At 29.1% G+C, this 14,027-nt stretch overlaps 1 protein-coding gene across 3 annotated transcripts in view; it reads left to right on the forward strand.

Moving 5' to 3' along the window:
* Positions 1-7,122: 7,122 nt before the first annotated feature.
* LOC129963171 (homeobox protein Meis1-like) overlaps positions 7,123-14,027 on the forward strand; it is a 133,886-nt gene continuing 126,981 nt past the window's right edge. For all 3 annotated transcript variants that reach the window (XM_056077310.1, XM_056077309.1, XM_056077311.1), the window contains exon 1: positions 7,123-7,378. In XM_056077310.1, coding sequence (XP_055933285.1) covers positions 7,182-7,378 — 197 coding nt within the window. In that variant the 5' untranslated portion in view covers positions 7,123-7,181. The remainder of the gene's footprint in view (positions 7,379-14,027) is intronic.

Below are 14,027 nucleotides of genomic sequence, written 5' to 3' on the forward strand. Positions count from 1 at the left end.
CTGTTTTCTATTATTACTCTAAAATAAATTGAAAATACAATGGCAGTGAGTAAAAATACTTTTGAATCTGCTTACAACAAAACTAATTTAATATTTATTGGCCTTAGCGGTTCCTTTGCATTTCTAAGTACATTTTTGAATGAGGAATAAAGCTGTTAAGTTGAATATAAATTCTTTAATACTTTTTCATAATTTTGGAATGACGTATTTCAGAAAATTAATCAATAAGATTAACAAGATATTTAAATGTTTCTTTACTTATCATCTACGAAAGTTTATGAAACTTAATTTTGAACTTCATATTCAAAATTGTGATATTTTCCACTTTCTTTTATAATTCTGAATTTAAGGGGTCAATATTTTCCCCCGTAGCATAAAAGAAAAGAAAAAAAAATAATGGAATTCATTGATAGATTGCAGAAACGCATAGATAATGCATTTGGACACTAATGTAAAACGAAATTATTTATCTTTTTCTTTAATGTCATCAAACAACAAGATTAAGCATCAAAAATGATTTTTGATTATTGTTGCAATTTTTCATAGCCGTATGTATATTTGGCATCTCCCCTAACAATACAAAAAATTGTCAAGAATGCAGAATCTCCGATTTGCAATTAATAAGTGTAAGTCTTTTAAGATCTCAAAATTATAAGATGTGCATTTACAATTGTATATGCGAAGCAATCAGTTCAGAGCTAAACTATGTGGAGCAACACCTTAAGTGGTCTCTGGCCTATGGCTGTCAATCATCAAGCAATAGTTTCTCAATTTAGAATCCAATCATTCACAGAATGCCTAGTAATAGTATAAAAATGTCCTTCCTTTAGGGGAGTTCTGCATGAATTCATTATTTAATTGCAATTCTATTCTGATGCAAACATTAAATTTAGAAGGGAAAAATGCATATTTTTATGAAAACAAATTGCAGGCAAAAATTGTTCATCTGATGCGGAATATGATTCCAATACAAATCCAAGATTTGTATGCTACTGTAGAGATCGATCGTAAATCATTTCTATAAATTTTACAAAAAGAAATGATGAAGTCTGTAACAATTCAAAGCAAACTGCCTCCACAAATTTTCTATTTTTGAAATGGCATACAAGATAAAGAAATTGGACCAATCCATAATGAATATATGCATTTATGTTTACAGGCAAAGTAGTTTTGAAATGGTAATGGTATAACGGATAAATAATTACTTCCTTTGTCAATACAATACACTCCCGAATATCCGGCCTAATGTGGCGGAAGGACTAGCCGGATCACAAAAAGCCCGGATTGGTCGAATTTCTAAGAATTCATTCCTTTGCCTGCCAATACCAGAAGACAAAATTTTTGTGCCAAAACTCACATTTATAATACGAATTTTCTCACTTCTTATGGAGTACTAAGGCCCTCTTTATCTTAATGTGAACGCAGCCGCGGCCCGGTGAACCATAGACACAGTTGCCGGTAGCGTGTCGAGTTAAAATAGAAGGCTCCGTATTGGTAGTTTATATATCTTTATATACTGCAAGGCAAAGTTTCAAGAATTTATTAGAGAAAAAGTAAGTTAAAGGATATAAACTGTTCACATTTTAACATAAATTCTATAATTCCAACTTAAATGCAGGAATCATTCATGTAAAACGTGGACCTAATTCTTTAGAAAAATTGGCTCAAACTGATTCTATTTTTCACTGATAAATGATCACACAGATATCAACAGGTTACCTTAAGATAAGGGTCAAAAGTTACAGTTTTTAGGTTTTGAAAAAGACCTTAATAAATGACTTAATAGAGGCCTTGCCTTCCTCGTTTAATTAAGATAAAAGAAAACTAAGCCGGATAGTATGGAAGCCGGATAGTTGTGAACGGGATGCTCGGGAATGTACTACTTATACTATATACGTATAGTATAGTAGACCATTCATAATTATTACCACGTGAAGACCATTCATAATTATTACCACGTGAAGACCATTCATAATTATTACCACGTGTTTCTGGGCCCAGCACAAATGGGGAAAGTGCTGCTCTATCTGTAGATAACAGGATACCCACGGAGTGATAACGGTTTTCTTGGAAACAGCTGTGAATTATGTGTTTGACAGGAAGTCCAGTAAATTAGTTTATTTTTCAGACAAATTTCAAAGGGAAGTAGGGTAAGTGGAACCTTCCGAATCTTCCATATAGTCCAGTTCGGATATTGCAGTAGTTTTGTATAAAATGTATATAATTCTGACTTCATAGCATATAATTAAATTATTCATATGACATTATTTAGCTATGCATGCTTTTAAATCCTGCCACGTTTATGGTTCTATGTGATGCAAATAAACTCTATAAATATCATATGAAACAGATAATTGATACTAGAAATAGATAATACCTAGTATGTGCTGATTGTGATGATAAACAATTTGTAATAAACAAAAGATAAATGTGGAGGTAATATTGAATAAACAGTTGCTTCTACAGTTGGAGAAAAAAATACTTAAGAAAAAAGATAATATTAAACAGAAAGTTATATATTTAAAATGCCAATATATGTAGTGAGGGGAAAAAAGTTAATTTTCCTTTTATCAATGGCAACGATCAGTTTGTTTTGAAGTCGAAACCCGTAACCTTCTCCTGTTAGGCAGAACTTCATAAACATAGCATACTTCTCTATTCAATTAATTATAAAATAGTTTCTTTTTCTCATGCAAAATGACATTTTAATATTTTTATAGTATGCAGAAATGAGAACAGCTTGAAAATGAATCTTAAGATGAAATTATTTAACGGAGGTTAATGAGAAATGAAACGGATAGGCTTAGACGAGCCAGGGAATGCTCAGACTTCTGTCAAAATTGATTAAATCAGAAAAGAGAAAAGCGTATCAATTAATCAATTAAAAAAATTTCCCTAGAATTACCAAAATTAAATTTAGGTATGGGCTGTTGTATCTATGTTTAGTAAATATCCGTTATTGTTGTATCTCTTATGTTTGAAATATACAGCTGAATAGATAGTAAAATTTTAGATGTTTCTAAATAAAAAAAAGAGGACTATATTTTCACTAGAAAATGCGCGCGTCTAGCCGGACTGATATCATTTAAAAATATGTAACATTTGATTGTTATAAATTAACTATTGAAAGTTGTAATAGAAAGTATCATGCATGTTGGCACAATATTTAAAGGAAAAAAAAAATGTTATTATGTGCCGTATACTTCAGATGTAAATATATAAAGATGTTAAAAGTTTTTTTTAAGTAAGATTTTCTCTATCCGTAACGTTAATGAACACACAGAACAAAACTGATCATTAAAATCGGAGTGAAGCAAATAGTGATCTACTAATGCAAGAAAGAAAAGTTTTTGTTGACTTACGCACTTTACAAGCCCGCTGACAGTTTTTTTGTCAGTGAATTAAGCCGAGTGAAAGTCTCTTGTTTTTTCAGTAGTACCAACTAGGACCAAGAGTACGACTAAACTACTTACACATCACAACCCTTTTTACGGGGCGAACTTCATTCATGTATTTCATTCACTCATCTACAGATTTTAATTTAGACCTAAATCGAAGAATGATCACCTCTGAATCAGAACCCCCAATGGTATTACTCTCAGTATGGAGGACTTTGTGACCAAGACAGATTTATGTCAGATATATCTTTGTTGATGTCTTATGTCAGATATTATGATTATGTCTTTGTCTTATGACACATACACACACATATGGAGAGTCTTCGGCCGGCGGGGTCCGAACTTGCAACCCAAAGGATGCGAAACCAACGCCATACCAATCAGGCTATTCCGGCTTAGAAGGAAAAGTACAATGCTTAATACAAAATAAGAAAGAAAATGTTGAAAAACGTACTAACAATACCCTTAAATAGGGTCCATGAGAAGAGAATATAATGAAACAATATAACTATAAAACTTTAAATATTGCTGACCTCAGCTCATTGATTTATATTTGCTATTTATTCAAACTTTGGTTTATTTGCACACCAATATATAAAGCAGTTCCGACATTTTTAAATATATTTTCTGACCTATTCGACGTTAAAACAATGGTTGAGATGTGCGCATCCGATAAGGATGTAGACAAAAGGGCGAAGATATTTTAAGTTTAGTTTAGTTATATTAACGTCCCGTTTTAAAGTAGCACAAGGGCTATTTTGGGACGGAGCCCGTAATTTTCAGCCACGGTCATATGACGAGGACGCCACTTGAGCTAGCATCTCTCCACACCATGCCACACCTGCGGGGGGACGTTTAATGTGCATCAGACCCGCTTACACGACGGGCTCGAACCTGAAATTCTTCGGTACCGAAGTCGAGGCCTTACCACCAGGCCACCGCGGCCTCTGAAGATATAGATCTGAAGAAACTCCGCCCAGTGTTATAGACGACGGCAGACGATTATATAAACTAATAATTGATAATGGCACATAATTTTAAAAAAAAAATTCGACAAGAAATTAGAGATTTTAATACGATTTCCATTGTTCATGCATTCTATTGAGAAGTGTATTTAGTTGAGTTCTATTTTTAAGTTAGTAAAGTTATCGGATAAAATGTGACTAACTTAATGCATATTTCTGGTATCTTTTGTGTTACAAAAATTGAAAATTCAACTGTACCAACTGAGTCTTTTTTCGAGTGGAAAATCAATACCACCTAAATAAGATGTTATCAGATTAGATGTGATTCAGTTGTAAAAATTGAAAATTCAGCTATTATCAACCTGATTCTTTTCACAAGCGGGAAATCAGTACCTACTAAAGAAGGTGTAAAAGATGTTGGGGAAATGCTTAAACACTCGATCCAGCAATGCTGTCAGCTCCAATGTTACTAGATCGAGTAATGCTAGATTCGACAGCATTATCGATAATGTATCAATGAACAGCTTATGATCCAGCAAGAACCTGAATCATAAACTGTTCATTGTTACAATTAGTTGCAAAGCTGCATTTCTTCAAAAAATCTCGCCAAAGTACTCTTATAAATTCCGAAATAGGTTTACTTTGGTATCGCTATATATGACTTTATTTTCCTGATCCTATATATTATTAATAAGTTTTGCAAGTACTTTTTTTTACGCAATTATTATATTTAAGGAGATTTTCAAATACCATATATATATATATATTACACATCCTTCGACAACAATAGTTTCTTTTAACGGAATGGCTTTTTCAAGCAATTGATGACCATATGCTAATAGTAGATAATCGCATTTTTTTCTCAGTTTATATCCTATCTGAATGCCTTTATTTTTTCAATCAATGCTTTTAAATAAATAATAGTCAAAAATAGGAACAGATATTTATGATTAAATTATCGAAATAAAGCAGTAAAATCAAAAAGTAGCTATGCATTGAAGAGAATTAAGTATATATATATATATATATAGAGAGAGAGAGAGAGAGAGAGATTAACTGATTCATTGATTGAGAAATAGTCTTTCGTTATGACCATGATCAGAGAAAATATGAATACTTTTTTTCTGGAAGAAGCATCATAAGAAATATTACGATACCAGCCGCCTTTGCCGAAAAGTCGGTTATATTTACTTTCATGGAAAATGAGAGAGCCAAATCACGACGCTTTGAATTTTCAGAAGTTTTTAACAAATATCTCAAGGAAGATAATCCAATCAAAGGATTTCTTTCCTCAAGATGGTCATTGATTTGTCTAAAATAGTCACAGATATTCAAATAATTAATTTAAACAAGATTACATTCATATAATAATGTTTATTTCTGTTTAATTGTATTAAACAGAATTTTAAATACCATGTTACTAGATAATTTTCGCGTTTGTCATTTGAGATTTACTGACATCGGAAACTAAAATTCTGAGTGAATAAGAAATAAATGAGTTGCATATTAGCAATTTTTCAGATGCAGATAAGAAATCTGTACTACAATTAAATACAGCGTTTCTGACTCAAAAAAAAAAAAAAATTGCAAGAAATCTAATTTTTAGAAAGAAAAAACTATTTATTTTTTTATTAATGATATTTCCTTCTCCTAATATTTATATTATAAAAAAGGCTATGTTTAATATTGCGATTAAAATGAATCCTCAGTAAACTTTCTCTTCATTATCATTTTTTTTTTTAATTTTGAGAAGTTCATTCAAATGGACTCAGTTCATACTCATGTGAAATATATAAAGCATTACATGTTTATTAATCTTAATAAACTGAATATTTTGTGATTGCGTTACGAGCGACTGTTTTGAAAAAATACTTCCTTTTTTTTTTTTTTTCCTTCTAATATGATTCGTGACGTTTGAAATTTAATTGAGTTTACTGAATTTTTCTATTAGTTTTTCTTTCTTAATTTTCTTAAATGATTCTAAATAAAATAAGTCTAAAAGTTGACCATAGAATTTATGCATAACTCTTTATTTTATATATATATATAAAGTTACTTTCAGATATTGATGTATGTAAAAAGATGAAGGAGGTTCCAGCTCAGATGTCGTTCTCGTCATCTCAATGCGATTCAAAATTAGAGGTCAATCCTCAAAACGCCCTCGTGTTGCTTTGAAACGGGACGTTACTACAGCTGAACTGAACTGCACAAAGATGAAGTACTGTGGTAGTTTCTGAGACTTCACTCGCTGTGAAAATTTTTGATATTAATGATAGCAAGCGATACTTGTAAATAGTAATTGTAAAATAAAGAAATAAGATAAAATTTCAATAAAAATTATTATTTCAGAAATGTCTCCTTCTTAACAATAGAGGAGATCGATCTATAGACTTTGAATTTAATTCTTGAAAATAAAAAATACCAAAATACCAGGGAAAAATATCTTCATAAGAAATATTTATACTAATTTTTCATACCTTATTTTATCATTCTTCGTATTAATATTTTTAATCAAATTGATTTTATTTAAGATTTATTATAATTTAAACTAAGATTTCTTACGGTAAAAAAATTAATCAAGTAGGAAGCACATTCACTTGAACAGAATTCCCACTGGCTGTCTTGGGAAAAGTTACTTCCCCAAAAGAAATTCACAATATGCGCCAAACGGTCGCCAAGACTTCCCATAAGGCAACCCACACCCCCTCCCGCGGTTGACTTTCTCGTAGCGCCACCTGTCGAATCCCCGGCCCGCGAAAACTCCATAACAACTTGAGTTTTGAGTTTACATTGAGGCACGTGCTTTCCGGACGGTTCAATGCAGTACGCGGAGGATGGTATGCCCCACTACGGGCACGGGGACGGCGCCGCGAGCGGAATGTACGATCCGCACAGGCAAAGCATGATGAACCACCATGTGGTGTATAATTCGAATCATGTTCCAATCGCAAATCATGTGATGGGATCTGGCCATGATCAAATGTGTTCCAAGAGGGATAAAGATGCAATATTTGGGTGAGTAGAATTAAAAATGGAAAAACAATTTATAAATTGCATTATCCGCTTGCATGTTATTTTATTTATAGTTTATTCTTTTTACTGTGCATTCATAAATTAAACTACTAAAGGAATGATAAATTCGGCAACATTGAAATGAATTCTGTTTGTAATGATGCATGAAGATGCAATAATTAAAGTTAAAATTCACTCTATTCCTGCAATTTTTGGTTGTGAAGATAATAATAGCTTTCTGTTTGCCTATTGTAAAATATATTTTAGGCAAAATCCTGATTATATAGATATTGGATGATATATTAATATTTTATTTTGTTTAATGTAAACTTGATAAAATGAAAAGATGACAAATGCATCCTATTTCCTTCTATTCATTTTTTTATTTCATCATTGTGAAACCTACTGTGACTTGGAATTTTTGTTATTTTGGTGCGTCTAATCTGTTATACTTACATTTTAAATAACATATCTATTAGTTTATACTTCGGTCATATAAACTTATCGTATACGTTAACATTGTTCACCTGCATCTCATATTTTTCTGTACACATTAGACATTTTTTTCTTGTTTTACTCGTATATCACCCCTCTCCCCCCCACATATCAACACAGAGTCCGCTGAAAATGTTCCATCTTGAAATATCCTTAAAATTCTTATAACTTTCTCGCATGCTGAACTTCAAAAGTTTTCAGCTAAACATATGTTTTTTTTTTTGTTATATAAAATAAGCTAAATTTCAGAAATTAGTTCAGTAAATTATATTAATAATTAAAATCCTATTCATAATTGGGAATAGTCGATGCATAAAATTAAGAGCATTTATCATCTTCAACACTTACGAGCAAGGAGTATTTTCGAGAAACTGGAGTTTTATTATTTTGCAGTCTTTACAATATATTTTCTTTTTGAATTGGATTCGCAAAAAGTTGGAGTTTTAAATTTCATATGCAGATTATAATATCGAAAAAGAAATCCATCCCATTAATCAAATGAAATTAAAAATGAGAATTCTCTAATCTGTGTAGATACAGTATTTTTTTAAGAATTTTGTTTCTTTTTAATCCACATTTTGCGAATCAATTGCTATTATTTTATTTAATTACAAGAAATTCTTGTACTTTGTCAGATATAATCATAGAATATTTATTCAAATTTGTGTTCAGAGAATGCTGACGTATCTAAAATTCGATCGAAATACTTTTGCAAATTTATTAAGCACTTAAGTAACGTAAAAAAGGGAATAGTTTCTTTTTATATATTTTCGATAGATGTAGTATTTTAGTTATCTAAACGTTTTCATCATTTAAAATCTGCCATTAAAATCTTGTGTTAGTGAAATCATTTATAATCTCAAATTTTCCAGGTATTTTTTTTTTTTTTTTTTTTTTTTTTTTTTTTTTTTATCTTTAGCAGACCATTTAGAAATTACATAAAACTGTAAGTATTTAGCTGTCAAGCAGATAAAGATTCCTAGAATTGTGATAGAATATTAAAATCACTGGATATATTTATTTGAACTTTATTTCAATTAATTATACACATCGGCAAAATCCAAAGTATGAAAAATTTAATAATCCTACTGAAATACACTGCATTACTTGACATTTTTTAAAATTGTTATATTCTTAAATTAAATCGTGTATGCCAAGTTAATAATTACTTAACTTTTTTTCTCATATTTCAAATTTATAATTTTTTGATGTTTGGCAACTTATTAGCTGAAGACTTATAATTCGATTGCTGCGTTGAGAAGCAACAGAAAATAGTTTTTCTACACATTTTTGACTGGCATACAAGCTGCTTCATGTCATGTGTTACTGACTTTGAGTTGCCCTTTAGACATGAAGGGCAGTCTATTGTAAAAATCGACGGGAGATTGTTCGTTTCCCGCTTCCCCACTGACCGCGGGGGGTTAGTCAGGGATAATGCAAGGTCATCTTGGAACCCCTCACCCTTTTCTGGTCATTCTTCGGCCAGTAATGGAATTTTCCTATTGCTGCGTTCACAAAGCAGAGCAAATGAAAATGACCGCACATCTGTCACTTGCTGTCCAATCTGTGCTTGTTAAAATGTTTTTACTTGCCACTTTTTACACACTTTTATTTAATTTGACGTGGCGTATTTCATGTTTGTAAAGATGGAATTCTGTAACGATTATCCATTCATTGACTGATTTAGTAGGATTCTAAACTTGAGTATACTATAGTAGAATTCTAAACTTGAGCATACTATAGTAGAAAGTAGAATCCTAAACTTGTACTTGCTTATAAAAATGTGTTTTAAAACTGTTTTTATTTCGAGTTAAAACTTTTTTCATGCAATTTTTTTTAAAATTCCGCAAGTATATATTAGTAAAAATTTAAAATGCAAATTATTAATAAATAAAATTTTTATATTGAGTAATTATTCAATAAATTTTAATAAAATGCTTTAAGGCAAGATTATTTTTTAATCATATTTTTACAAACATTGTAGTAGCTAAAATTGAATGTTTAGGCGATACAAAATTTATGTACACGATTCGCAGTTTTAGAAAACTGGACAAAAATTTCAAAAAAAAAAAAAAAAAAAAAAAATTTTGATCTAGATTTTTATTTTACAGGTAATAAATAGCTGGCAAATATATTTTTGTACGAGCATACATTTTTATTCTTTAAAATAAAATTACTACCCCCACCCCACGTCCTTTAAAAAAATCAATAATGGAAAGAAAGAAGGAAAAAAAAAAAATATGTAACATTTCTCAGAACCTCAAGATTTCTGTAAAGGTTATTATGAATTAGAAAGCGGCATATTGAATTAGAAATGCTGAATTAGAAAGCGGCATTAATAATCTTTAATGCATGGAGCAACGAATGAAATTTTGCGTGATTTATAATGTAATGAGATTAATAAAATTTATTTTCCAAATCTGTAACCAAAAATCCTCTTCATAGCTTAGTTTTACGAGTAAAAGCATTCATTCAAGTTCATTATGTAAGTATCAAAACTTTTTGAGAAAATGCTTGCAACCAAAATAGAAATTCTTTTCGCTTATAGTCTTGCTTCATATTTGCTGATATCTCTACTATAAAGTTATCTAGATGAAATATAACGACACAACGCTTATATAACAGAGCAAATATTTTAACGACTTTTGGACCAGTTTTAAAGTACATGCTTTATATTCGCATTTCTAGTTTTTTTGAATTACAATGAGCTTCCCAGATTCCCGAAATTAAATCCTTCGATCTAATTTTTAAAGTATCTTGATTTGAAGCAAATGTTTTTACAACAAGAAAATGAATGAAAACTATCTTCTTAAGTCTGTATACTCATTCAAGTAAAGACAAAAAACAATTGAGAATTTTATTTTAAAAATATTTTAATATTTTAGCAAATATGGCAACATCTTCAAATTCAACTTTTCATTGAAGAAATCAAATTTTTTTCGGTATCATGAAGTGTTACTTGCTTCTTTGCTATAGAGGACAGTATAATAAATGCCATTTTCGTCACTTCATATCATTCTTCCACTCCTACACTTAATCCACAAAACTGTAATCATATTTTATAGCGAAATATTAATGCATTATGTTTCTAATTAGTTATATAAAACATTTTTGTTAATTTTATAAATTCTGAATTCCAAAAATTAAGAATTTAGCCTGAAATAAGGACATTATATTATGTTAATTTTTTTATTGTTATTTACTAAATCTTTTATAAGTGAATATTCTTTTTTTTAAAAAAATACAAAGGAAAAAGACCTAAGTAAACAATTTATTAAGTTTCAGTATCATTTACCTTTTGGATAAATTGAATTTTTATGTACTTTGTTAGTCAAGGTAAACCTAGGTTTTGATATTGAATTTAATGCAATTAAATCGTCTTTGGTTCATACGCATTTTATCATATCACATGATTGCCCTCTTTTTCATTTATAAAAAATTAATTTTCTACAATTTAGACATATTGCTTTGATTGAAAAGGAATTAAAGAAATTACTTATGAAAAATAATTTTCAACAACCTTTTTCATATACTTGGTTATTACTATTTCAGAAAATATTAAATATTTTAGAGTAGACACTTTTATTGTTGTAAACTAATCCATAATCCACTTCTAAAAATGTTTTTTTTTTTTAATATTTTGTTTAAAATTATTTATAGTTTTGTTAACTATTTGAAGTTGTTTACCGAGAAATGCGAATTAATATTTGTACTAGAAGAACAAAATTTAAAGACCTCAAAAATAAAATCCGTAGATTTAAGCAGTATATGATATACAACTATAATTATTTTTAATATATCTATGATAATGATACACTTTAAGAGTAAATTTTATTTGTTTGGCATCTTACTTTATATCTTAAGCATACAATAATTTAGCTATGTTATAAAAAACTAAATACATTTTTCTTTGTTTTTTCTTATATGCTAATATATACTTTCCATTCTTCTGCCTAAGGTTCAATATTTAAAAAGAGATTTAAATCACAATCCTCAAGTTTTTGCTTATCGCAGAGCTGTAATAGCGTGTTTTGTCTCAATATTAGCAGAAATAATTTGGAGAGCCATCTTTTATTTGAAAAACTCGAAAAGTATTTATAGAGTTGGAAACTAAAATAAGAAAAAATCAAATTATTAAAATTATAAGTTTTAAATTTAATTAAAATTTTGAAATTATCTACAGTTTGCAACATGCTTGATTCAAATATGTTAATGCCGCGTTTCTCCATAAAAAAAATTCAGAATGATCATACCATGATTTGTTCAATATTATAAATAATAACATTCGATTACTTGAATGTAAAACAAAAATCGAATTTCAAATGAATTATTTTGATTTTTAAAAGTTTCGATTTTTATTTACTCAGCCTTTTATAATCTCAAATGCCCTTTTAAGTTGAGATTTTTTTTTTTTTAAGTTATCAAATTTTGTAAAGTAAATAAATATATACACTATAACTCGGAAAAAAAAAATTGAACTTGCCATTTACCTTTTTTTCTTGTTCAATAAAAAGGAGATTAACTATCCGTCATTAAATAACTATTAGTTTATTTTGAAAATGACATTCCACCTTCTATATTGTTTGGCATGTCTAAATAATCTTATGAGCATTTGAATATTATTTTTCTTTCACATACAAGAATTGATATTATTAACTTCACATTAATTTATTGCCTTCATTACATATACTTTTTTCATCAATAAAGATATAAATTGTTTTAAAACTAAATTTAGTGAATTACTTCCATCAGCCAATAATGTTTTATTTTGTATCTAAGCCCAAAAATTTAAATGATCTCTTGCAAAATCAAATCACGAATTTGTATGTAGAAAACTTACAATGGTAAGTCCAACTCCATCATCGAATAACAAAATTTTTTTACATTTAAATTTGTAAAAATAACTACTGATTCAATTGACACAGATTGTTTGGACCTATGTAAATATCGCAAGTGCTTTTAATTTATGGATTAACTTTATTTTAGATAAATTCTATGGATTTATCTTTTATATAATCGTTGATTATATGGATAAAAATTACAATATTCAAAAAAGAATGTGGCATTTAATTATGAAATGAAATAATTAGATTAGGTGATGAGAATTAGCGAAATTGGTTCATGGAAAAATTATCATAAAAACTAAAACGTTGTTTAAGCAATTTAAAATGCAACAATTACTTAGAACACGTCAATATCTCAAATGCCCTTTATATTATTTTAGGAACTAAAATGACAGTAAATGTTTCCAAATAGGGTGTGTTATCTAATTAGGAAGTAAAATAAATTCATAAGTTTAAGGATTAAATAAATGTTTTAAATACGATTAACGACAGGTAAATCACTCTTGAATGAAGTAACTAGCATAAAAAAGGCGAATAATTACTTGCATTAATTGTAAAATTATTATTGATTTATCTTTTTTTTATTCATGATAAAATCATCAAAATTGGGTTGTTTTCATATTGCGACTTCCTAAGACTGTCCTTGTTGCAAATTATGAGGGTTTTCCTTACAAATCGGTTATACATATATTTTTTTACTCTTTATTCCTGTTTTTTCTTTAGGAATATATTACAAATCAATGCTTTTTAAATGTTTCAAAATTAGTAACACATTGCTTAAATTAAATTTGTGAAGTAGAAGAAAAATGGTTAGATGTCAACAGCGAACGAAATTTGTAATTTAATTTAATTTTGTTTCATAAGAATACACTAATGAGTGACATATGTTCATAGATTTAAAGTTATGCCCTTTCGTTTTGTATATACTACAGTGAAACTTCATTACTTCAAAGCTAAAGGAACCACAATAAAAAATCGAATAAACACGTTCCCTGCCATTATTCAGACCTGTGAATCGGACCACTATGTAATAAAGTGTTTACTTTGCTACTTTAACTGTAGTACAGAGAAGAAATTCTAATTAGATAGTGTGAATTACAGGCGACTCACACGGTGAACGCGTTAAAACGGGGCGATTTAAGTAAAATATAGTGTGTTTTACTTGCATCAAATTATACATGAATGTATCTGTCAAAGTGTTTAAAAAATATAAAATAAAAACTGGATCTGAAACCTGATAGGAGCAAGAGGAAATAGCAAATTTGTAAACTAAAACGACAAATTAAAGATTAATTCTTAACATTTAACAGTTT

This window comes from Argiope bruennichi, chromosome 3, assembly GCF_947563725.1.
Source record: "Argiope bruennichi chromosome 3, qqArgBrue1.1, whole genome shotgun sequence".
Lineage (NCBI taxonomy): Eukaryota > Metazoa > Arthropoda > Arachnida > Araneae > Araneidae > Argiope > Argiope bruennichi.